General features: G+C 33.5%; 2 protein-coding genes across 7 annotated transcripts; both read right to left on the bottom strand.

Moving 5' to 3' along the window:
* Positions 1–149: 149 nt before the first annotated feature.
* Positions 150–6,638, bottom strand: syap1 (synapse associated protein 1). Of its 4 annotated transcripts, none has more exons than XM_052541472.1 (9): positions 6,329–6,638; positions 5,653–5,771; positions 4,834–4,900; positions 4,655–4,728; positions 3,396–3,535; positions 3,169–3,311; positions 2,266–2,324; positions 2,054–2,180; positions 150–924 (listed from the first exon to the last, which is right to left on the bottom strand). In XM_052541472.1, the coding sequence occupies exons 1-9, from the start codon at positions 6,474–6,476 to the stop codon at positions 752–754; spliced, it is 1,050 nt and encodes a 349-aa protein (XP_052397432.1). In that variant the 5' UTR covers positions 6,477–6,638; the 3' UTR covers positions 150–751. The 4 variants fall into 4 exon arrangements, with proteins under 4 accessions (XP_052397432.1, XP_052397433.1, XP_052397435.1 ...); XM_052541473.1 differs by having other exon boundaries at positions 150–909; positions 6,329–6,637; XM_052541475.1 differs by having other exon boundaries at positions 150–876; positions 6,329–6,637.
* Positions 6,639–11,535: 4,897 nt separating this feature from the next.
* On the bottom strand, positions 11,536–25,675 carry lmnl3 (lamin L3). 3 transcript variants are annotated; one of them, XM_052541465.1, is made up of 12 exons: positions 25,025–25,674; positions 22,897–23,053; positions 21,726–21,851; positions 21,489–21,659; positions 17,877–18,002; positions 16,726–16,946; positions 15,533–15,755; positions 14,431–14,538; positions 14,241–14,360; positions 12,786–12,887; positions 12,455–12,503; positions 11,536–11,751 (listed from the first exon to the last, which is right to left on the bottom strand). In XM_052541465.1, exons 1-11 carry the CDS (start codon positions 25,396–25,398, stop codon positions 12,465–12,467), a joined length of 1,767 nt encoding a protein of 588 aa, XP_052397425.1. In that variant the 5' UTR covers positions 25,399–25,674; the 3' UTR covers positions 11,536–11,751; positions 12,455–12,464. The 3 variants fall into 3 exon arrangements, with proteins under 3 accessions (XP_052397425.1, XP_052397424.1, XP_052397423.1); XM_052541464.1 differs by lacking the exon at positions 12,455–12,503 and having other exon boundaries at positions 25,025–25,673; XM_052541463.1 differs by lacking the exon at positions 11,536–11,751 and having other exon boundaries at positions 12,483–12,599; positions 25,025–25,675.
* Between the last annotated feature and the right edge of the window lie 691 nt (positions 25,676–26,366).

The following is a 26,366-nucleotide window of genomic DNA, read 5'->3' as shown; positions in this document are numbered from 1 at the left end:
ATATAGAACCACAGTAAAACACAAACATCATTAATTACACTATGCTGTGTAAAATAAAAGTTTATTTTAATAACTGCATTATTATTATTATAGCATATCGATCGCAAATGTAGCACAGTGTATTAAACTAATAGAGGAACCAGAAAAGAGAAGGTTTCAGACTTTATTTACTGCAACAAAATCATGATTATTCATCTTAAATGAAATAAAAGAAGGTGCAAGTTGAAAAAAAAAACCAACAAACAAACACAAAGTTATATTACACCCCTCACCTTACAAACACGTTTACATTGTATGAATAAACAGTTATGGAATTTAATTTGGATTTCAACTTCACCAAAACCTACCAGACGAAGATCAGAGTACAAATATCAAACAATCAAAAACCAGGAATGAGAAGCCATTAAAACGCGAGTTTATGTGCGATTATAGTGTTGGAGCATTACAACCGTTCAGCTTTTTGAGTTTCCGTCTGCTTTTACAATGCAATAAGGTCTGTATGGCAGAAATAAGTCAGAAAGAAAGGTTAAACCAGCAGATTACATCTGATTTATGTGTTATGATCTGCATGTTGGCCCCTCACCGAATCCCTCTACTGCTAAACATCACATTTATTAAACATTTTTATAGGAAATCCTGATATTTCAGTCTAGTCAGATTGATGAAATAGTAGAAACTCTTGCTGATTTCTTCATTTGAGCGCTGAGGCACAGCAGTGCGTCCTCCACACCAGAGGTGGCGCTGTCACGCTTTAGCTGTCGTCCTGCAGCATCTCCTCGATCTCGCGGTCCCAGTTATCATCGCGATTTTCCGGGTCGACGACCACCTCGTATTCCTGAAGCTCCTGCTGCAGCTCTTTCTCCCAGTCGGCCGTCTCTTCTGTCGGAAAACGAGAAATATTGAAGACTTCTGAAATAGAGAAGTCTTGAAGATAAAATAACAGTGTAAAATAAAACACCTTCCTTTGAGAGAAGATAAAAGTCATTATGTGCAATAATACAAAAAATCATTATGGCATATACAAAAAAATCATTATGCAATAACAAATACATAAAATTATTATTAATTATTAGTACTAATACTTAAAGAGTGGCATTTATTAACAACCTTTCAGTTTTAAAAACATTAAAACATTTAGTTTACGCTGAAGTACTACAATAAGACCAAGTACTAAAACTAAATAAAATTAAATTAAATTAAAAAAATCACAATTTTATAAACAATATATAAGCATACTTTAAAAATACTAATTAAAAAAACTATAATAAAAAAACTATATAGTTTTTAAAATAAGTCAACACAGAAAATAAAAAAATTAAAAGTAGTTCAAAATAAAAAATAAAAAAAACTTTTTCCTAGAAAGCAGGATTGTGAAACAGGACTTTAAAGTAAAAAAAAAATAATATATATATATATATATATATATATATATATATATATGTATACACAAACACAAACACACGCACACAAAAACAGAGTAAAATAAACACCCTATTATGCAAAAATTTTAAATAACTCAAAAAGCAAAACTCAGCAAAAAATAAAAATCATTACGCAATAATAATAATAATAATAAATAATGCCATATACATAAAAAAACTTGTAAAAAAAAACAAAAAAACAAAAAGAAAAACAAAATAATAATAAAACATCTCATCGAGAAAAAAAAACATTGCACAAAAAGAAGGATCATTACAATGCAAAACATTATAAGCGTTATTTAAAAAGTGGCACACAATGATGTTTCTGGAAAGAAAATAAATAATGTTTCTGCACGCTAAAAACTAAAACATGTCAGCTATTTTTTAATTTTCATTTATTCATTCATTAAGTTAAAATAACTAGAACTAAAAAAAGAATTTAAAACTATATAAATATTTTTATTAAAATAACATTAATGACAAAACAAATGATATATAAAAAATATATATAATACATTTGTATATTAAAACTGAAAATCTAAAAATAAATAAATAAATAGAAATAAAAGATAGAAATAAAAACAGAAAGACTGAATTGTCTTAAAGCTCCGGTAGCAGTTTGTGGAGCTCACCGTCTTTCTTATCCAGCACCAGCTGCTCCATCTCCTTCCTCAGATCCTCCTGGTTTATATCACAGGCGTCGAACGCGTCGCTCACGAACTCAGACACGCCGGGGCTGGTGGAGATGTCTTCCTCTTCCTGCAGCACAGAGAACACAGACGCTTTACCAGACGCTTCATCGCCGGAGGCTGGAACGAGACGCACACCTGAGGAGAAACCGTACCTGGCTAGCCTTGGCTTTAGCGCTGATGGCCACAGGCGGCGTTTTGGGTCTGATGCTCTCTGTGAAGCAGAAAAATACAGCTTCCCTTCATCCTCCAAGAGTTTCAACTGAGACTTTTACTACAGGGAGACTGAATCTATCCACAGCCTTATCAACAGATAACACACGATAAATCGCTTCAGCTTTGTGTAAATCTTGTTTGTGTTATTTAAATATCACTCAGATTCTATCGTTTTTTATTGATATATTTAATTAGGTTTTTTTTTTGTTTAATTGTAATTTTTGTTAAACTTTTAGTGATTTTTTTGTGTGTGTGTGTGTTTTTTTTTTAGCTTAAAAAACAAAAAAAACAAAAAAACTTATATTTAGTTGTTTTTTAAATTAAATCGTTTTGTTGCAGGGTTATTATTTTTAAGCCAAACTAAACTATAAAAAAAAAAAAAATTTATTATTATGACTATTTTTATTTTATTTGTCGCCTAGGCAATCGTTCTCATTTAATATAAGTCAAATAAAAATTATAATAAATATATAATAATTTATTGGTGTAATAACTAAAGCTAAATAAACATAAAAAAAAATTATAATAATAAAAAATTATAAAAACCCTCACATCAAAATGACTAAACCTTAACTAAAATGAAACAAAAACAGAAAATATTTAAATATTAACAGCAATATTAATAGTACATCAACATCAAAATTACTAAAACCTCAACTAAATTGAAACTAAAAATTGAAACGTCATTTTTATATTTTAATCCATTAATCCCAGTAAATGAAAATGAGAGTACTTCTCCAAACTAGATTCATGTGTTTTATATTGGAGTTTATTTGAGCGAACACGTATAACATCACAGATGTAGCTTTAGTTGCTGCTCTTGTCTGTAAGTGTGTGTGAACCTGAGATGTTGTCGTTGAGCGTGGAGGCGCTGTTCTTCTCTTCTTCTCTCTGCTGCTGCGCTGCGAGAGCCGTGAGCTGAGCCGACTGCTTGATCAGAGACACACGGTAGAAGTAGTTCCTCCAGAACACGTCCTCCTTCACCCTGACACACACACACACACACACACACGCGGTCAGACGCTCCTGCTCTCTCAGCGACACACACCAGTAACAGACCCAGGCTCACTGTTTGGGGACGAGGTCGAAGCGCATCCTGTTGAGCAGCTCGTCTTCCTGTAACATCACCAGAGCCACGGCGTACATCTGCTCGAAGTCGAACTGGAACTGAACTCCGGCCGGAGGATCGCGCAGGAAGTTCCTCTTGTCCTGAACCACACAGAAACACTCATGATGTCACCAGTTAAACCTGACCGGACACTTCCAATCAAACAATCTATGTAACATGTTTGCACAAAAATAGTCATAAGGGTCATTTATATCCGAAAAAAATGAATAAATAAGCTTTCGATTGTTATGATCTGGAATCTGAGGGTGCAGAAAAATCTAGATATTGAGAAAATCATCTTTAAAGTTGTTCAACTTAATTCTTAGCAATGCATATCGCTAATCAGAAATGAAGTTTTAATATATTTACAATAGGAAACGTACAAAATATCTTTAACGAACATGATCTTTACATAATGTCTTAATGATTTTTGGTATAAAAGAAAAAATTATAATTTTGACTGATACAAAGTATTTTTGGCTATTGCTACAAATATATTCCAGAGACTTCAGACTGTTAATTTAACTGTTTTATTTAATATCTTTAAATATATTATATTATATATTATATTTAAATAAATAAATATAAATATATATGTATATATATTATGTATATATATTAATAAGAACCAATTTTTAACATTGAAATGTAAAATTCTTTAAAATATATTTTCTATTACTTATAGCAGCATTTTATTTTATATTAAAATAGAGATAATGCCTTAAAAAAATCTTTTTTAATATATTTATATTATATATTTATATATATATATATATATATATATATATATATATATATATATATATATATATATATATATATATATATATATATATATATATATATATATATATATATATATTTTTTTTTTTTTTTTTTTTTGAAGGCAGATAAGTGCCATCTGGTGCAAGTAAAAAAAAATACAAATATTAAAATAGTTGTGGCTTTGGACTTAAATTTACACATATATTTATATTAAGGGTTTCGATTTTTTGTGTGTATTTAAAATCCCAGTTTTTCATTAATTTTACAACAGTCAAAGAAAGACATTTTGTTACAAATAACTTCAACAGAAATGTAACAGATCTCTTACTGGAGTCTTCTGGCTCAGTGTTGTTATATTGTAACACCCGCACCGGTTCATTACGGTGTGTATAATACTCTTTATATGTTAGAGTCTATTATTAAAGTGTCCTGATGGTTTAAATATGGAGGCTCACGGCGGATAAAGCGAGTATCTGCTGCTGAATGGTTTCCTCCTCGTTGTATCCGACCCACGGCGGCACGGCGGCGTCTACGGACGAGAGATTGAGGATTTGTGCAAAGAAACAAATGTATTAAAAGATTTTCCTTCAAAAGAGCTGCACAAAATCACTGATTCAGGCATTCATGTCAATACCTGTTTTCTTTGCATTTTTCTCTTGGACAAATTTTTCCTGCTCCTTCTGAAAATCTCCCAAAATGGTCTGAAAGAGGATTGAGTAAGAGATTTATTACGGTCTAAAATAAAACCATAATAAAAAAAAATAATAAATGAAAATAAAATAAACTAACGGAAATGCATTTTATTTCATATAATAAAATGTATCTTTGTTTTAAAGAACTAAAATAACTCAAAGTAATAAATAAATAATAAATGTAACAAATGTAATCAAAATCTATATTAGAGATCAAACGAATAAATTAAAATGTAATTATAAAAAAATTAAATATTAAATATATAGGCTTTTTTATTAATAAAATTATTAAAAAACATTACTAACACTAAGTAAAGTGAAAAATTAAAATAGAAAAAAAATAAAAAAATAAAAGTATATACACATATTGAAAAAAATTATAATAATCGATGAGACAAAAACACACAATATATCTAATATATATTTTCTGTAAATAATGTTGCATCTGTATTTTAGCTAAAGTGAATTTTCACGATTTTTAATATCACAGCAGAATGCATAAAAAAAGTAATATTAAATATTAAAAAAGTGATAAAAAAGTTGTATTTATTTTATTAAAGTATAAAAAAAGCCAGGGTGGTGAAACAAATAAGAAATACAATACATTTAAAAAATGTAATTCTTTCAGAAGGATTATTAGTCACTTAAATTTGATGTGACAAATCAAACGTTTAGTAACAAATTGTATAAAAAGTGATTTTTATGTGTCAAACAATAGATTGTATTTGTCGTAAACATGGCCTCTTGATTTCTGTCTGTACCTTGTCAATGATGCCGTCGATGTTGCTCTCCTCCACCGTTTTCTTGAGAGTTTGCGCCGTTTCCACCACAGACTCCGAGATCTTCTTAGACGCGTTACTCGCAAAGTTCAGAAAGTAGCCTGACGGAGAAATGTGCGTAGAAAAATCATCAAAAATCATCTTACATCGAAAGAATGTTAATTTAGCCAAGACTAAGTCCAACTTGCTTATCATGTTAAAACATGTAAGCAACATGCTAATCATGCTAATTACACTAGATGCATGCCAACGATATGCTAATCAAGCAAAATATATTAACAACGAGTGAATTATGTTAGAAACATGCCTGTGTGTGTCTGTGTGTATGTCTGTCTCTCTGTCTCACTTTTAACCCTTAGCCTACATCCGTTTTAAACTTTTCAAGCTTTTACAACTACGTTACTTATAATTTTCAGACTAAGCTTTCTCAAGCCAACCTATAAAGTGTGTCTTGATTATAATTTTTTTAAAATCTAGCGTCATTTGATCCTACATAAACATCCCGCATCAGAAAACATGCTGTAACTGGTACAGTACTACAGTAATGGATCAGTAGTTCATGTGTCGCTCTGTCTATGTCCGCCTGTCAGTCACATGACGTCATAACCCGAATACTCTCATCAGATCACAGATTGCTGTGTGTGTGTGAGTGTGTCACCGCTGAGTCCTTTGGCCTGCTGGAGGATGTGTGGAGTTTCTTCAGGCTCTGTGGTGATGTTTTCCTCCTCTGCCGTTTCCTGTTTGTCCGATTTCTCCTCGTTCTCTCCAGACTCTCCTCCCAGCCACGAGCTCCAGCTCTTAAACATGCTGCCGGCTCTTTGTCCGTCGCTCCGCGGTGAATTCAAGGATCTCTGATCGATTTAATCAGGATAACTTCACTCCATGACTCGCATCCGAGACGGGCCACATCAACAACAACAACAGCAACAGCAGCTGAGCGCTTCCGGTGACGTCACACAACAGCAGCAGCAGCGACACCTACAGCGCGGGAGGAACGAATGCGCACCGCTCTGCAGGAAGTCAGTTAAATATAGAGAGAGAGAGGGAATGAGAGAGAGAGCTCCCTCGTCTTAATCAAGCTCTCCATTAAACAAAACAAAACAAGCCAAATAACACATATTAAACAGATATTTTGACATTTGATAGTATTTGAGGATTTGTTAATTGCATTTAATGCAGTACGTTTTCAATAAAACACGTACAGTTGGTTTAGACGGTGGGCCGAGGGTCCGTATCTGCTTTACTTTTCGAAATGAATGATCCCTATGGAGGGAGAACCTGGATTTGTAAAGTTGGGACGGTTGTTTTATTCTCAACGATATGAAATGTGTTGCCACTCCCATTTGTTGCACATTTTCCCCGAAATCATAATGCACGATCCGTAAATATGCAGGCAAACGCTGTTGCCTACTATATTAGTTGAGCCAATAGCGCGGCAAGATACTGACATGGGATTATTACTATCCAATCAGATGTAGTTTATTTAGAACAGCTGTTACACGAATGATTTAGCTATCGGACACGAGCACCAGCAGCGCATTGATCGTCAAGGACATTCTTTGTGTGATTGTAAGTATTCATTTAATTAGAATATATTTATATAAAATGTTTGTTTTGTACACTGTGTTGTTCAAACGTATGTAAGCGTCTCGTTGGTGTCGTTTTAAGTAGGGTAACGTTTCAGCTGGCGAACTAGCAGTAGCCAGAGCCGTTTAGAATCTCGTATTTAACGGCTCTGGCAGTAAATAGCATCATGCGATTACATATTTGATTTGGTGTAAACATTACATTCTAACGGTGACACTTCGTCCAACTCGCATAGACTACAGCTCCACTGTATGTTGGTGGATAATTACCTTAGACTCAAGGCGAACATGAACCTGTTGATGTTTAAGACATATATTTAATTACCAGTTAAATCTGACATAACGTTATAGAGTCAGTATCCTAATATTCTAATCAATATTCAAACCGGAGAGCTAAGAACTCTAACGTTGGTTAGAACTGTATGTATTGGAAATAAGATTATCACTATCAAATAACATAAACTGCATGTAAAACAAACAAGATTATAAGTATAACTATCAAAAAACATAGACTATCAAACAAAGTAGAGTTATAATGTACGTAAACCTGTCATACAAATTTACTTCAGCAAGAGTAGCAAACACGCAGCTCCCCACATGTGTACATGCATACACGCATGTGCCCTAGTCATCTTCAAGTGACTTATTGTCAAAGTTTAAACACTGACAGAGGTTTGTACATGGCAGCTCATGCAGTTTACATGTGCATCTACCTTTAACACAATTCGTTTTTTTACATGAGCAGTGCACAAGTTCCAGTATGACAGATTGTCCACATATACAAGGTAGGTTGTGGATGCCTTCAGGAATTTCAAGAAGGGATGAGACTTGTGAAGGCTTGACTTTAGTGAGTGTGCCATATAAGCTGTAATGTTCACTCCCTCTGTTTCTTCCACAGATTTTTTTTAAAAGCAAATTCAACTTTGACAGTCGAAGTACTTTGTGTTGTTTTAACAGCCTATCCTCAATGATTGTTTTGCAGAAGTGCTTCTATCCATTTTCATATATGTTTGTTTCTGTTCTCTCAATTTTGTGTGTGGTCAGATACCGGGTATAATCTCGATAGCAAGTGAAGTGATACCGTGCTTCACTAGCCACCAAGTCCCTGTCTTGGATATGGAGAAGGAGAGACTCGTCCCTTTTCCCTTCAGCGGCGAGTAGCAATTTCCCGGCATGGAGTGTTTCATACTGTGCTTGATTTTCTTTTACCCTTTTCCTGCAGTGTGACTGAACCTTGTACTTCTCATGTTTGCATATAATGCATTGTACTGGAAGCAGCTGTGGGGCCCGCTTGGATGTGTAGGAATCACGGGCATAAGATCTCAGAGCCCTTGTTTTAACTGGAGTTGCTTCACCATCCTCTGTCTCTACCACTAAAAGTGCAAAACAATAGATTTAGGTTCTGCACCCTTCCCCACATCACTGATTAAACAAAAATGGTGTGTAAGTTTCAGCAGGGTATATTGGTTCCACCTGTTCCCTTAGCACGGTAATAAACCTGTTTCACAGCTTTCAGGTGTCCGTCCTTGATGTTAATGAGGCCATAATAGGAAGGGTTCATTTTTGGAGGGTGTTTTTATTATATTAGTTAATTCATTGTGTAGCTATATTAAGTTAACTCAAATCTAAACTCCCTGAAGTCATATCTTTCTTTTTTCTATCTATCCTTCTTTCTAGATTTCTTTCTAACCTTTTCTTTATTTTTATTTTTTTCTTATCCATTTATTTTTTTCTTTTTACCTGTCTATTGAACTTTATTGCCTTAACTTTCGGGCTAGGATTTAAGCCAACTTAAAAGTTTGCCAAAACATTTCATGTAGTTTTTTGTACTAATATTATGTTGTTACTGCAACTACACTGCACATATCTGTATGTGTTGTTCATACTGTATATCTGTTCTGCTCTTATATTTAATTTATATTACTGTAAATACTACTTTCTTAACTGTATATTACTGTCCATTCTGCACTGTACAGGTCAAAAGTTTAGAAAACATTACGATTTTTAATGTTTTTGAAAGAAGTCTCTTCTACTCAAGCCTGAATAAATGAGTAGAAAAAAAAAATATATATTTCTACTCCTTTATTCAGGCTGTCTAATATATTTGATGAATAAAAGACTAAAAAGAAAAAAAAAATAATAATATAAATCTTATTTACTAACACTTTTTATCAATTTAATATATCCTTGCTGAATAAAAGTATTGATTTAATTTAAAGAAAAAAAATTACTGTCCAGTAGTGTATATTGTTGTTACAAAATATTTGTATTTTTAAAACATAGCTGCTGCTGCTTTTTTTGTTCTGTTTTACTTTTTATTCATCAAAGTATCCTAAAAAAGTATCACATGTTCTGAAAAAATATTAAGCAGCAGAACTGTTTCCAACTTTGATAATGAATCATCATTAGAATGGTTTCTAAAGGATTGTGTGATAATGATCCTAAAAATTCAGCTTTGCATCACAAAAATAAATGATAATTTAAAGTAAAATAAATTGAAGATCAATTATTTTAATTGTAATAATATAATCACAATATTACATTTTCCCCCCTGTATTTTAGATAAAATAAATGCAGGCTTGATCAGCGGAAGAAACTCATAAAAAATAAAAAACCCATTAAAAATAGTACTGTTTCCAAACTTTTGACCTGTACTGTATGTCCAATACTGCACTGTCGGTCTATACAATATAATACCAACCTTCCTTTGCAGTTTCTTTAACTGATACTGCCTTCTCTCTTCTCCTTTGTGCTCGTTTTATCTTCGTAATATTTGTCAAATGACTGTAGCACTCCCTGTGGTAGCCAGTGTTAGCTGGTTTGACTAACTGGTTTGTAGGTTCCTGGCTTTGTAACTTGTATGCCTGTACTGCCTCTTCTGCAATGATACCTTCTATGCTCTCAAGGTCTTTCCACAGAAACACTGATTTAATAAATTTCTCCCAACTTATGTCTGTGAAGGGAATGGTGGGTCCACCACTTCTCTCAAATATATGCATACAGCACTTCATGTTTTTTATTTCATCCAAGTAAACATGGGCAGGAAAAAAAAGTATTGTCCGTCTCATTTTTTCATGACGCTGTTTCCAAGCAATACCATTATGTCAAATGTGTTAAATCAGAAGGGTGTATTTATTAAAGATTGCAAAGAAATGACAGGATATCGTATAATGTAACCTCTACATTATAATTTTGTGTCAAACTGAATATGTAGCAAAATTAGGTAAAATAGTTCTTATCTTAAATAGTACAATCTTAAATCCTGGGCGCGAAGCGCGCCAGTGCGTTCACAAACGCATCACCGACACTTTCCACGCACGCTATTGGTTGAAGGCAACAAATACGTCATGCAGGTCGGACCCCGCACGTAGCTGCTTGCTCTATTCGCCGGTAAAATAACCTGGATAAAATTACCGATATTATAGTAATGTGCAAAGTGTTTGAGTGGCAACAATTTTTATTTGCTTTGTTGAAAAGCGTAGCGGTTACATATAAAAAACTGGGTTATCCCTCGCCACAGATCGTTTGAAAACACGAAATCTCCCCTCGGCCCACCGTCTAGTTGTTTAAGGTGTTTTTATGCATGTTTTTATGAGTCCTCGTTGTACTTACACGTTCTGACCAGCAGGCGTCACCAGCGCCAAACTCTAGCGCTTCGAAACACTGAATCATTTGGTGGAGGAATCGGTTCAATTGATTCAAATCTTCATAACGTCAAATTAAGTCACTGATAACTGTTCTTCAAAGATGATATTTTGAAATTGGTTATGAAAAATCGGTTAACCTTGCTTTTTATTGTTAAAAGCAGTACAATTATAAAAGTATACACTGATATCAATTCCTTAAGAAAATAACAAATGGTTTTATTACAGTAAAAGTGATTTTTTTCGATTTTTTTGGCGTATAGGTTATAATTTAACAACAGTTTTACTACAATTGTAATGGTTAAACTATGGTTAACTTGTGGTGACTGATTAAAGTAATCATGGTGTATATCTTCTGTAAATAATTAAGCCAATAATCTTATTTGTTTCCCCGTTTTACTCAAACCTATAAATTCTCAAATCAACATTGATCTGAATTCAGATGTTACTAGAGTCTTAAGTCCCACAAAGAACATTTTATTGTCCTGTTGTTGATCAGAATAAAATATTAAACAAAAACCTTTATCATGCGCCAAAGAAACACAAATCAACTCTATGGGGTTTATCTTGTAAAGACAGTACAATAACAAAAAGTAACGGAAACATCGTGATCATAAAGAAATAATCGTCAAACATGGTTTTTCAAAAAGCATTTATTTTAATTTATAACCTAACAGTTTTTAAACTTTATTATTTGAAGAACAACAGCAAAGAATTCATGTAAAAAAGAATCCAGTTTGGTCTCTGAACATTTCTCAGAGATAAGTGCGAGCGAACGGTTAGACGAGCGTCTGAAGTCGAGATGAGACTCACATGACGACGCAGCTGGCGTCCTGATTGTGTCTCTGAGCCTGAAACACACACACACACACACACACGCATGAGAACGACCGAATCAACCGAAGCAGAGAGAAACAAACACAGCAGCAGAGAGAAAATAGATCCATGCACAGTGACAGAAACAGTAGTAGTAATAGAATTTAAATGGCAGGAAATGCTAATTAAATGAATTAATTAAAGTATTAAATATAAAAAAATGCATAAAAATACACAAATATAATTAAACATGCAAAAAAATATATATAAATAATAAAAAAAAACTAGCAAACAGATAAATACATAAAAATGGAATAAAAAAAAATACACAGAAAGATAAAAAAAAAAAAAGTAAATGACTCGATACAAAAGAAACAAAAGATTAATACTTAACACTTAATATTTAAGTATGCACATACAGAAAATACAAAAAACAAAATCTTAATAATAAAATAAAAAATATATATAAACGCATAAATTATGAACAAAAATAAATAGTGCTCTATAAACATAAAACAGAAAGAAGACTTCGTCTGCTCAGTGAATGTGTCACATAACTGCGGGACAAACTCAAAGCGGTCTCAAGAGCGAGTGTGTCTCAGAACAACAGCTGACATGTTGAGTTCCTGTCTCTTGAGTGTGTTCAGATGAAGCACACGCGTGTTAAAGCGTGTCAGAAAACATGCAAAGCTGCGGTTCCTGCGAAAGCCAAGCACAGACGGACAGAACCCATCTCACCTCCAGCCCATCAGGACAGAGAACAACATTTCTTTTTTCTTCTTTTGGGCTTTTACAAAACACAGGTGAAGAAGAGACGACATGAATGTGGATCTAGAGCTCTCGCTTTCAGAGAAAACAGCATGTTTTTAAAGAAACAGATCGCCTGAAAATAACAAATGTTGCATTTACAGGACATTCATGCATTCGACAGTTGCTTTTATCCAAATTGAGTTGCATTAAAGTTCCTGTATCTCCTGCGAGTGTTAACCCCGTGATGGTCCTTCTGAGCTCCTCTCAGGGAAACGAACAGAATCATCTGAAGACGATGATGTGACAGAAAGAGTTTTACCTGTCGGCGCAGGTGGACTTCACGACTCGGGATGTTCTCGTCAATCTCCAGATCCTCGTCAGCTTTACCCTGAACACACACCAGACAAAACTCTGCCGTTTCCTGTCACACACACACACACAATTGAATCATCAACATCTCATCAGTCACTCCAGATTAATATCTAATATTAATATCAGACTTTATATTCATTAGTGTTTCAAGCAATTACACAGAATGATCAATGCAGCATTCTATAGATCATGATGTGTTTATTCCATATAATAATAATAATCATCATCATCTCTGTTCACACTTCTGGGACGTGCTGTTGATGATCAAAACAAACAAAATAGATCAGTATAAATAAAAGAAACCAAAGTAATTCAAAATAAATAAAACAAAATGTATTAAACTATATAAATAATTATTATTAGTAGCAGTATTATTTATTATTAAAAATAAAAATACAATTTAGATTGCGTAAAATACGATATGAAACTTATTTTAAGTAAAAAAATACCAAATACATTCATTTAAATGAAATAAAAATGAAATGTAATTAATCAAAATAAATAAAAAAGAATGAACTAAATAGGTAGTAGTAATAATAACGAATAATTCTGATTAAATAAAAATAATATTAAATTGTAAAAACAATTGCATTAAATTGAATACAATTGCTGAAAATATTTTAAATAAAATGTAAAAACAAATTAAAAAAATAAAATTAATTAATAATAATAAAAATTGAATACTAAAACATTTTTTTTTTAATTCCAATAATTAGATTTGGAACAGGATCTACTGAAACGGTTCAGGTGTGTGTGTCTGCTGCGGCTGATTTAAAACAGATAGATGAAATAAAGAAAATCTAAATGAAGTGTTTAAAGGGCTTTAAACTGAACATCTCATGGCTCAATGTCTTCGGATGACCAGCTCCTGTAGTTTGGTCTTCTTGACCTTTGACCTTGTCTAAACCAGACTTGACCCTCAGCACTGATTCTGATCAGATCTTCACTGTGTCTGAACGGATCTGAACAGATAAACACTCCCCAATACTGTTTCAGCTATTAGACTCAGATAAATGAGCGCTATCTACAATAGTTTGTGCGGAGACGCTTCAGACACCAGCGTGATCACCTTTTTTCAGTGGATACACTGTCATTTTTGCTCATAAGGTAAGAATAATACATAATTTGTAACTTCAAAGGGTCTACTTTTATTTGTGTGCACTCACAAGATCAACAAAACGTTGTGCTTTTGTAAAGTAAAGAAACACGATGTGCTTTCTGCTGTGTCGTCTTTAACAGAAGTACAAAAATGTACCGAAACTCAATGAATACATGCCTCATATGATAAATATATCTATAGAAAGCTTTAAATAACTACTTCGTGAACTTTTGCCGGTGCTTTGCGTTTTAACTTACCATCTTGGAAATAATTTTTTGGTGTATGTGTAGAGCGGGGTCTCACCTCGTTCTGTGGGTTCAGCAGGGAGACGCGCACCTCTCCAAACGGGCCCCAGGTCTCATGGGTCCTGAGCACCAGATCCCCCCGCGGCACCTGCTCCATCACTGACCCCGCGGCCCACACCTGGACACACACCGCACACGGGTCACACACAGACACACCCCGTCAGTCAGCAGGGCTTCAGCGGGCGTACCGTCAGCGTCTGTCCTGCGCTCAGCACACACGGAGAGGGGATCTGAAACACCACGTCAGGAGCTTCTGCTTCACTCTTCCTCAACACCCATCCGCCGACAGACTGATCCTGGACACACACACAGAGCTGGAGCTTCACCTCGTCCAGAAACACACCACACCAACACCAGAAACACAAACAGCTGTGAACAGAGTCGAACACATTCACTCTTACTGTGATGTGCACTGCAGGCGTATTATTAAACCAGAAAACATTTACTTTGGGGAAAAAAAAAAAAAATTATATATAAAACATGAAAAATACTGAAAATTTTAAATACTAAATTATAAATATTAAAAAAAGTAAAAAAATATATATTCATTTAAATTACTAAAAGCTATATAGACACAAACAAGTGATAAACATAAGATTCCTAAAACTTACTAAAATGAAAATGGAAAATATGAAAAAAAATCTTAATTTATAAACTTATATACTATATAAACAAACTAAAAAACACAAAATAACAAACTTGAATTAAATTGATAAAGGAATACTGTATAAAAAGGTAAAAACACAAAAAACGAAATATTAATAAAACGTATATAGACATACATTAGTAAAAAAACTATTTAAAAAACGAATAAAAAAAAAAACTAGTTAATTGACAATAACATCAAAATGACTAAATCTTAAAAAAAAAAAAATACTAAAAATAAAAAGGATTACAACCATTGAAATAAAATGACAAATCTAAATAATACTATGCAGTACATTAAACTAATAAGTGACAAAAACACAAAATTACAAAAAAAACGTAAAAATAATAGAGTATAAAAGCGAAACTTTTAAAATATGATTAAAAACTACACAGACATACTGACAAAAGAGACTACCAAAACTGTAACTCCTGTAGCTCAAGTGGTAGAGCATTGTGTTAGCAAGCGCAAGGTTATGGGTTCGATTCCCCGGGAACACATGATGGGTAAAAATTGATAGCCTAAATGCACTGTAAGTCGCTTTGGATAAATGCGTCTGCTAAATGCATACATTTAATTTATTGATATTACTAGTGATAAATTAGCTGTGGTATAAAAGCGTGCTCGTCTTCAGAGAGTGGCACCTGATCAGAGTTGTTCTTGATCCTGATGAAGCGTCCGTCCAGGTCGATCTCGTCGATGGACAGGTTCCCGCGCGACGAGGAATGCTGGGAAAGCTTGTAGCTGGGGGACAGTCCTGAACTCGAGCCCTCGTGTTTGCGCTTCCTCGTCCAGTGTTTCCTCACGGCTTGAGCGTGTGTGCGAGAGACAGACGCCTGCTGGACCGGACTCGGAGACAGATTCAGTCTGCACACATACACCGCACTCTGCATCAGTCAATGCTAACGGCTAACGGCTAACGGCTGCTTCACGCGATTTAAATTCAAATGATGCATAAAACATGGGCTATATAAAATTGTTGAAACGGACATTTAACCCAAGCATTTACATGAAATAAAAACAAAAAAATAATAAACAAAACAAAACAAAAAGGCATTTGTTAAATGCTACCTAATAAAGACAGTTGTTCATGTTAGTTCACAGTGCTTGAATTAAATGTTAAAAAAAATACAACTTTTGATTTTAAAAATGTATAATTGAACGCTAAAATTATAATTATAAATTTTAAATTATGCATTAAAAAAAGGTAGATAAAAACTGTTGAAAAACATTATGCCACACAATAAAAAATAAATATATATATATTTCTGTCATATATATATATATATATATATATATATATATATATATATATATATATATATATATATATATATATGTGTGACAGAGATTTTAATAAAATTAAAAAAATAATATTGTATAATAAAAAAAAAATATATATATTTTTTTTATTATACAATATAATTTTATACAACAATAATATAAAACAAATAATATTAATAAGCAAATAAATAATAGTTTGGCAATGGGAACTCGTTTAAACTTAAATGCTGAAATTAACATTAAAATAACCTTTTGTAACATTATAAATGTCTTTACTGTTACTTTTGATTAATTTCATGATGCGTCCTAGCTTTATAATAGTATTATTGTAAAATAAATTATTCTGTCCAAACTTTTTGTAGTTATACATAATTAAAAAAAATAAAATAATAATTTTATCATGCACTAACATTTACCATTTTTCATGAAGCAATGGTATAAACATCACTTCTTATAAATTTAATGCATCCTTGGTGAATAAAATTTCTTCAAACAAAACCCATTTGAACAGTGTAGATGAGCTTGAAATCACTAAACAATGTTTGTTGCTCACCGCTTCTCCTCTCCCTCCAGCATCTTGCGGTAAGCGTTGATCTCCATGTCCAGCATGAGCTTGACGTCCAGCAGGTTCTGGTGCTCCTCCAGCTGCTCCTGCATCTGCTGCCTCATCTCAGCCATCTCCTGCTCCTTCTGTGAGAGCCGCTGCTGGTTCATCTGACGCTCGCGGTCCAACATCTGCTCCAGCTCCTGAACACGAGCCTCCAGAGACGCATTCTGAGCCACACACACACACACACACACACCAGTCAACAACACAAGACCATGCACTTCATCAAAAACCTCAAATATTACTACGATTCAAAATAACGGTTTTCTATGTGAATCTGTGTTAAAGTGTAATTTATTTCTGTGATGCTCCGCTGTATTTTCAGCATCATTCCTCCAGTCTTCAGTGTCACATGATCTTCAGAAATCAGAATAATATGATGATTTATTGTTAGATTTATCAACTTTTCTTCTGCTTAATATTTTTTGGGAAGCTGTGATACTTTTTTTCAGGATTCTTTGATGAATAAAAAAAGTTAAAAAGTAGAGCATTTATAAAAAAAAAAAAAAAAAAAAATAATATATATATATTTTTTTTTTTTTTTTTTTTTTTTTAGAAAATAAAAACCTTTATTCAGCAAGGAAGTGATAGCAAAGATTTATATTGTCATTAAATATTTATATTTTGAATAAATGCTCTTCTTTTAACTAATCCTGAAAGAATTCACAAAATTTTGATATTTGGCAGCACAACTGTTGATAACTCTAATAATAAATGATCATATTATTCTGATTTCTGAAGATCATGTGACACTGAAGACTGGAGGAATGATGCTGAAAATACAGCGGAGCATCACAGAAATAAATTACACTTTAACAGATATTAAAATAGAAACCATTATTTTATATTGTAATAACATTTTGCAAGATTACTGTTTATTTTCCGTATTTTTTATCTTCTTTAAAAAAAACATAAGTCTTACTGATCCCAAACTTAGGCACCCTTACTGAATAAGTTCATTTCTTTTCTTTTTTTTTTTTTATTTAAATGACTTCTGAATGATAGTTATATACAATAACAAAATATATAGCTTGAAATGAACAAATGTGAAGTAAAAAGCTTGTTTTAATCTCAGTATATAGTTGTGGGATCATTGCCTGTTTCTGCAGGTTGTTGATCTGAATGGACTGAGACTCCAGTCGGAGTTTGGTTCCCGCCAGTTCTTCTCTCGTCGACGAGGCGAAGTCGCTGTTCTTCACCGCCGCCTGCTTGGCATTCTCCAGCTGCAAGAGATCGACGAAAGCACTGAGAACCAGCAGGAGCGTTTGTTCTGTGAAATGACTGACACATTACTGAGGTACCATGACAGACAGATGTGACGGACTCAAGCACTTCCTGTGCGTCCAGGTCGCAGAAGCCACTTCCTGTTGCTCAAATCCCTGAACTACAGTTTTCCTGCACCTCAGCTGAGAGAAACTGCAGACTACCTCACTCTGAGAGACAGACGGACACATGTACATGCACATCTGACTGCTGGAATAGACTCTTTAACCCTTACATCGCATTAGACTGCGCTCACGTATGCCCGGGTCATTTTTGACCCGATGAAACTTGAGCTTATGAAACAGTCGTAACTTCATTTTTTTTCAGCAAAAATCATATTGTATCTGATCTTTAACTTCTCATTAATGAGTGAAAGTGCAAAAATGGTCAAACCTTTGAATGTTACGTTGTTTCACTATGCTGTTACCACATTATACCCCGTTTTTGTTATATAAATATACGTTCTATGAAATCTTAAATTTTACAAAAACTATTACTAATTACTTTTTTTTTTTTGCAGTATTCCAGAACAATTTGATTTTATTATCTCATTATATGAAATTAATAACAACATATAAACTGATAATTATCATTATTAATTAATAAAATTGATCAAAAACAGTCCAAATTTGTGAAACCTACATATTCTTTTTCTAAAAAAAACAACATCAAAGCAACATAAAATGTCACTCTGGAATGTTTTTAAATAAAATATATTTAATTTAATTTCATGAACTCTCATCTTCGGATGAAAAAGACGATCGACCGCGCTTCATCAACAGGTGCCAGCTTTCAAAACATGTAATGATTTAGTTTAAAATAATTGTAAAAATCAGAAAAAAATAAATGGTGCATTTTGATTATCTTACTTCATATGCAAAAAACCTGTTCCCTTACTAAAAACTATCATTTTTTTATGAACCACTTCTAGATCAAAACTGACCCGAACTCCAAAGATGTAACAATTTTACATAAAAAAATTTAAAAAATGAAAATAATAAAATGCATATTGTGACACATACTGATCTCTTTAAAATAAAAAAATAAAAATTATTATAATATATTTTGGTAACCTTAATCCGAAACTTTGGATTTTTGGGGGGGGATTTTTTTATGTGCTACTTCTGGGTCCAAAGATGGAGCAATTTAGTTTAAAAGGAAACTTTTACATCTTATAAAAAAATTATATAAAAAAAATTATAATATATTCTTAACCCATATGCAGAGTTTTTAGTTTTTCCATACTAAAAACTATTGATTTTTTTAGAAAAGACGTACACAGCTTCCCAGTCAAAACTGATCTGGTATCTTTAAGAAATACTTTTTAAAATCTGGAAAAGAAAGGTGTGTTTTGATGGCCTTGAGCCATATGCAACAGCTTTCCTTTATTAAAAACTATGGATTTTTTTTAGAAATGATGAACTGTTTCTGTGTGAAAGCTTGATTTAGTGCACTGCTGCTGCATTATGAAGCGCATCAGAAGATTCATAAAACTACAATGAGATAAGACTATGGGCTTTCCTACGGTCAGTTTTCCTGTGAAGAGAAGGGGAATTAGCTGAACACGTGGTTTATAATCTCATACACATCCGCTTTAAAAGCTCCAGCATCTGGAGGAAGCTGAGGAAAGTATTTGGGGAGATTTTGGGCAGCTTGTCTTTTCTATTCTGCCAAAGAAGGGAGCAAAATGTTTTTTTTATTTCTGCTCTCGCGGTGTGTTTAGCAGTTTCACGGGCTGTTGCAGAATCCTGGTCAGATGCACACATCAACGCTGATAGAAACCAAGTAAGAAAAGGGATGTTTTTACTGTCTGAAGTGCCAGGATGTTTCTTAAAGGCAGAGCCATGCAAAACAATATTATGACTTAAAAAAAAACCTACTACTACTACTACAATAATAATAATAATAATAATAATAATAATAATAATAATAATAAGGGCTGTCAAATGATTAAAAATTTTAATCAAATTAATCAGAATTTTCGGTGGATTAATCATGATTAATCACTATTTGCAACTACACCTGAATCCTAACCATTTTTTTTTTCTGAAATGCATACCAAAAGAAAAATAACAGGACACAGATACATAATTTTCATGTATTGATTCATCAATATGTGGTCCTTTTTTTCTGAATTTCAAAAGTTTAACATTTACTTAGATCAAATTTACCTGAGCACTATATCAAACCATGCCATTGAACTACAGATAGTGCTTTAGGTGAACCAGTGGTTAAATATAGCCACATATCTATGAAATTATGCATAGAGAAACACAAACATGCGCCACAATCACATAAGCAGCACTCTGGACACTCTTGTTTTTGGGAGGTGTTCATTTGCTCTGCCACAATATTTTAGGATCGATATTTTCACGTTCTGAAGGCTTCAGGTGCCAGTAAAACCAAGTAAAAATGCAAATGCTTTTCCAAACAGCTGTAATTTTCGCTGCATTGCATGTAGGCGTTCTGCGCATGCGCAGTGTGAAACACAGGACGCTGTAACAGGAAGAAGCTCCAGCGTATCAACTACCAAAGTCGTCTCTGTTTATTGAGCTTGGCATGAATGTATTTGAGAGTAACTAGGGTAAAACCTTAAGCTTCTTCTGTGTTTTCGTCGCGGCGCTCGCCGCTGTTTTTTACTATCTTGAGAATTCAGAGATCGACGAGACTTTCCTGACCTGAATAATTTGTTAGACTGCGCATGCATTAAATGCGTTGAAAAATTTGACGTAATTAACGACAAACAACTAATTAACGCCGTTAACGGGCTATTTTTGACAGCCCTAATAATAATGCTTATGATGATAACAACAACACATAATAGTAAACATTATATATATATATATATTATAATATAAAAATAAATTCAAATATTTTAAAATGCATATGCAAATAATATGAATAATATATTTTATTATATATACACTTTTTTCAATACATTACAATAATGTAATCTATATTTTATTAAAAATAATAATATAAAAGATTTTATAATGCAAATTTTAATAATAAAAAAATAATAAATTCCTCTAAATATCCATAACTTAAACAATAATGGTAATAACCTATGTATTATTATTATTAAAAACATTAAAATATGTATCTGTATAATTCAAACAATAGTGCTATGATAATATAATAAAATATACATTTAATAGTATTAATAATAATATATATATATATGTGTGTGTGTGTGTGTGTGTGTGTGTGTGTATTTTTTCTAATAACTTCTAATAATAGTAATATAAAAACGATATAATTATATAATAATTTCTAATAATAGTAATATAAAATAGTTGTATTTTATAATGAATTAATGTTTTAGGAGGATATATATAAAATTATGAATATAAAAATATAAACATAAGCAGACCTTGGGAGAAATTCTGTTTTAGATTATGATTATAATGAATGTGTGTTTCTGAAGGGAAGGTTGACGTCTGTACCTTGGCAGCGAAGGTTTTCTCCAGCTCGTCCTTGTACTGCTGGATTTGGCCTTCGTGTTCCTCTCGGAGCTGCTTCATGGCTTCGGCTAGCTTCCCCTCGAACTCCTTCTGTCTGCCGCTGTCCAGCTCCATCAGCCGGCTCTCGTGACGACTGCGCATCTCTCGCACCTCCTGCAGACGCAGACGCAGTCACAGCCCGGTCCGCACACACCACCATCACCAGAACACAGCACAGACCTGTTCACTGAGATGCTTCTGGAAGTCCAGCTGCTCCTGAAGCGTCTGAAGCTGGTTCTCTGCGTCCACACGCCGCAGCATCTCTGAGTTCAGCTGCGTCTTCAGGTTCTGCAGCCCTGATTCAAGCTGTGAGGCAGAGGAAGAGCTCACTGCATTATCTGCATTGGGTTCAAGGTTCAGAAATGACTGCATATTACATATAACAACTCAAAACTGGACAAGACAACTCGCTCCTATCAGTCAACATTTAGACACAAAAAAATAAAAACAGCATGCAGTGGACTGACACACACAATTACAATAAATACAATTACTAAAACAAGTTAAAATAAAGAAAAAAAATAATAATAATATTATATATATATATATATATATATATATATATATATATATATATATATATACACACACAAATATTTAAAAACATAATTTATTAAAATAGAAAAAAATTAAGTTTAAAATTTTCATATTTATTACTCTTAAAATAAAACCATACAAAACATTTTAATTACTTCAAACAAAACTTTAGAATAATTTTTTTTTTATTTAAAATATTTTTTTATATACTTGCCTATACTATATCTTTTTATATACCTTTTCACAGTGTGACGAAGTACAAAAAAAAAAAAATCTGAAATAAAACAACTATTTAGACAAAAAAAAAAAAAATAATAATAATAATGATATTATTATTAAAAAAAATTAAAACGGAAAATACAAAATACAAAAATAATAAGGTTTCAATTTATTTTCATGGTTATCACTAACAAATTATACTTGAAATAAAACTTTAACTGCAACAAAATATAGATTTAACCAGTTGCCAAAGCAATATTTCTAATTTTCATACAATGCAACTTAAATCCTAAAATAAACTGTAAATAAAAATAACATAAGATATATTAAATACACACGACAAAAAGCTCAAACAAAAAGACAAAACATAAAAAAAATTACATTTTTGTTAATCTAAAACCATAAAAAACATTTTCATTACTTGAAATAAAACTTTTTTTAGCTAGTTGCCAAGCAAGGTTTTCTCATTTTGATTGGATGTACTAAAATTAAACATTAAAAAAAAAAAAAAAAAAAAAAACTTCTACAAAAACAAAAGCTTCTCAAACGCAGTAAGTCTGTATAATCGTGAGCTACAGTGTTAGTTTGCGCTCACATTGGCCGCTTGGGTGGTGAGCTCAGAGAGCTGGTTCTCCAGCCTGCGGTTGCTGGACAGGACGTTAGCATAATCAGCTTCTTTAGAGTTCAGAGCAGCTTCCAGATTCCTCCAGTGTCCCACAGCCGTGCTCAGCTCACTCTCCTTCTTACTGTTCCTGAGACGGGATGAACAGAGCCACATTCATCACGCAGCGCTGACACTGACAGCAAACAGCAGCAACAACACTAGTGTGGACAAGACTATGCTTGTGTGTGTGTGTGTGTGTGTGTGTTATTTTCTCCTTCAATGCAAGGCAAGTTTATTTATATAGCACCTTCCTACACAATGGTAATTCAAAGTGCTTTACATAAAAGTAAAATAATCACAAAAATAAAACAAGCTATTTAAATGATTTTAAAAAAATTACTTATTTAATGTGAATTTAAAACATTTAAAAATATAATGATGTGACAAAATAGAGTGAATACGTAAAATACAGTGCATCACTGTGAATCACGTTTAAAACATGATTAAAACAAAACTAATTCATGATTTTATGAAACAAAAGCAGTGAAACAACTGTACTCAAAGTATAAAAACTAGTTTTATACGAACTGGTGAGACTTATTCAACTTATATATGTTATATATGTTTCTGTTGATGGATACGCATTAAGGATTCCCAGACATTACAACATTAGCGATGAGGAAAAAAAAACCCTGGACAAATTATTCACTCTTGACCAGTGCTAATGACTTATGCTGGAATATGAGCAGTGATTTATTATGTCATCATCCGGGTGCTGATAGCGCGCGCGCACAGACGAGAAGAGCACACGTTAATATGCATTTAAACTAAACTCATTTAAGCTTTGTCAGTTTAAACATTTAAGAGCCAGAGGACGCGAGCTCGCGCGCGGTGAGAAGATTTGTGCACGCGCTCAACCAAGCGCGCAAACCTGCGCCTCAGAACGCGCGCAAATATAAGCTCTCTCTGAAGTAGTGTTTAAATGGACAAATTTACACAAGAATTATGTCAAAATGTCAGTTTTGGTAAGTATCCTACAGCAGACATAGCCCTGCTGTATCAGTGCATTCTCTTAAAGTGACAGTCTTTATATTAATCGAACAGCAACAACAAAGAAATCACTCACTGCTCTTAATTAAAAAGCTTTAAAAGATTAAAAAAACTGAAAATCACGGTTTATCGTTTGTATCTTTATTATATTGTACTTAATTGTGCTGTTGCTTGCAGTTGGATAGAATATTCTTCTTTTTTTATCAGAAATTATAGTTTTTTTCCATAAACGTAGCACATAACGTTACCGAACTGTACCGAAAACCGTGACTCTAAAACCATGCAACAAACCTACGTGTAAATGATGCCCCTAATACATACATACATACATAAATACATACATAATATATATCAAATAATATATCTGAGGGGAATTTACTGTCTGATGGTATTTTTTCTGTTCATCTTGTCTCTGTATGAAGCATATTAAAGTTCATAAGTGCAGCACTGCTTTGTTTACAGCGGTAACCAAGGAAACGCTCTAAGCTCCACCTGCTGCAGTTCACAAAACCGAAGTCAAATCATTCTGTTTTTGCTTCAAATCTCGAAATTATACAACCTAATTTAGATTATAAACTGCTCGTGTTGAATGTATGCAGCATCTTTGTTTGGACTGTGATTAAAATGCAGTGGTTTGCTCTCATTTTAAACGGAAAGAGCACAGACGAAGCCTTATTTTGTTTATATGAAGAATACGTGTTACTTATTTACTTTTACAAATTTCAATTTAGTCGCTATTTACATTCTATTTAAATTTTGTCATTTAGCAGACGCTTTCATCCAAAGTTACTCACAACTGAGAACAACAGAAGCAATCAAAACCAACAAAAGAGCAATATTAGTATATCATTATAAAGTTATTTCAGTTCCACAAAGAAACCTGCAGCATTTTGTCCAAGAAATAGTAAAAGGACGCATTTAATTAACTCATTTAGTCGAGAGTTAAGTGAATCGTTACGTCCCTAAAAATATTATTATTAATAAAGTCAGAAATAGCGAGTTTGAACTGGTTATCTCACACATGTGTTTGTGTAGATGTGTGAGTTGTAGGTGTCAGTGAGCTCTTGACCTGGCCGTGAGTCTGCGGTGCTCCTCCTGCAGCTGCGTCAGCTCGATCTGGAGACGTGCGCGCTCGTTAGCGGTGGCGTCCAGAGCCTTGCGCGCGTCCGCGAGCTCGGTCTCGTACAGGCGGCGCACGCTCCCGACCTCCCTGCGCGTGACCTCCTCCTTCTCCTCCACCAGGAGCTGCAGCGAGCTCTTGTCGTTCTCCAGCTGTCGCACGCGCTCGATGTAGTTGGCCAGACGGTCGTTGAGCTGCCGCAGGTCTTCTTTCTCCTGCAGGCGCGTCAGACGCGTCGGGCTGACGCCGGACGGAGACGCGCCGCTCCGCCTGGAGGAGCGCACGGTGGAGGCGCGGCTCTCCATCGGGGTGGAGGTGATCATGGCCACGACTGACGCACTTGAGCGAGCTCTGAAGCAACCGTTATAAAAGAGCAAAGGCGCCAAATTTTTGGGAGAGAGCTAAAACAAAGCTTCAGTCGCTTTGCGCGCGCGTCAGAGCGTCACTATGAGCGCACGACCGAGCATAGGTTTAATATACGCGATACCGGGCCGTGACAAGCCCAAAAACATACGGGATCCGCGTGAGGTTTGCGGTTACCCTTGCGTTCACACCGGCGCGGACTAAACTAACGTTAAGTGCGCTTCATTGTTGTCAGCTGCGCCGTGACGTCACATCATGAGACCGCGAGCGCACTCAGAGCAGCGCATTTAAAGGGAAAGACGGAATAAAGAATCTAAATATGATTATTCACTAAAACTGTATTTCAGTTACAAAACTATTCTGAAATTTTAAAGTGTCATCACCTTTAAAACTACACGTTTTTATCTCATAATGAACTTAATTATAATATTGTATATATATCATTTTAATTATTTTTATTCTTTTTAATATAGCAAGACATACAGTAGTCTAATTCATCTTGATTCACATGAACATACTAAAATGTACTTCTAAGATTTTCAAGTGCACAATACACTTAAGTTCACAAGGGCTGCAGGATTTCATTTAGTTAACATTTAATGACAGCGTTTACATTATTTACTTTAAAGTGCATGTGTTTATATATATTCCATCCACTGTAATTAACAACATGAAGTGCATTAAATTTGATACTTAATTGTTAAAATATTTATTTTTAAATCTAAGGGGTGCTTCTTTTCGAAAATAAAAAGAAGAGCATTTATTTAAAATAGAAATCATTTTCTAATAATATACACTACAGTTCAAGAGTTTTGGGTCAGTAAGTTTCTATTCTTTCTTTTTTTTTTGAAAGAAATGATATATATATAAACAGTTGTTGACAAAATTTTACATAAGTGTCAATTATTTCACCAAAATATGAGGGATC

This window comes from Carassius gibelio, chromosome A23, assembly GCF_023724105.1.
Source record: "Carassius gibelio isolate Cgi1373 ecotype wild population from Czech Republic chromosome A23, carGib1.2-hapl.c, whole genome shotgun sequence".
NCBI lineage: Eukaryota > Metazoa > Chordata > Actinopteri > Cypriniformes > Cyprinidae > Carassius > Carassius gibelio.
Note: the sequence above shows the minus strand (reverse complement) of the source record. Positions and strands in the feature narration are given on the sequence as shown.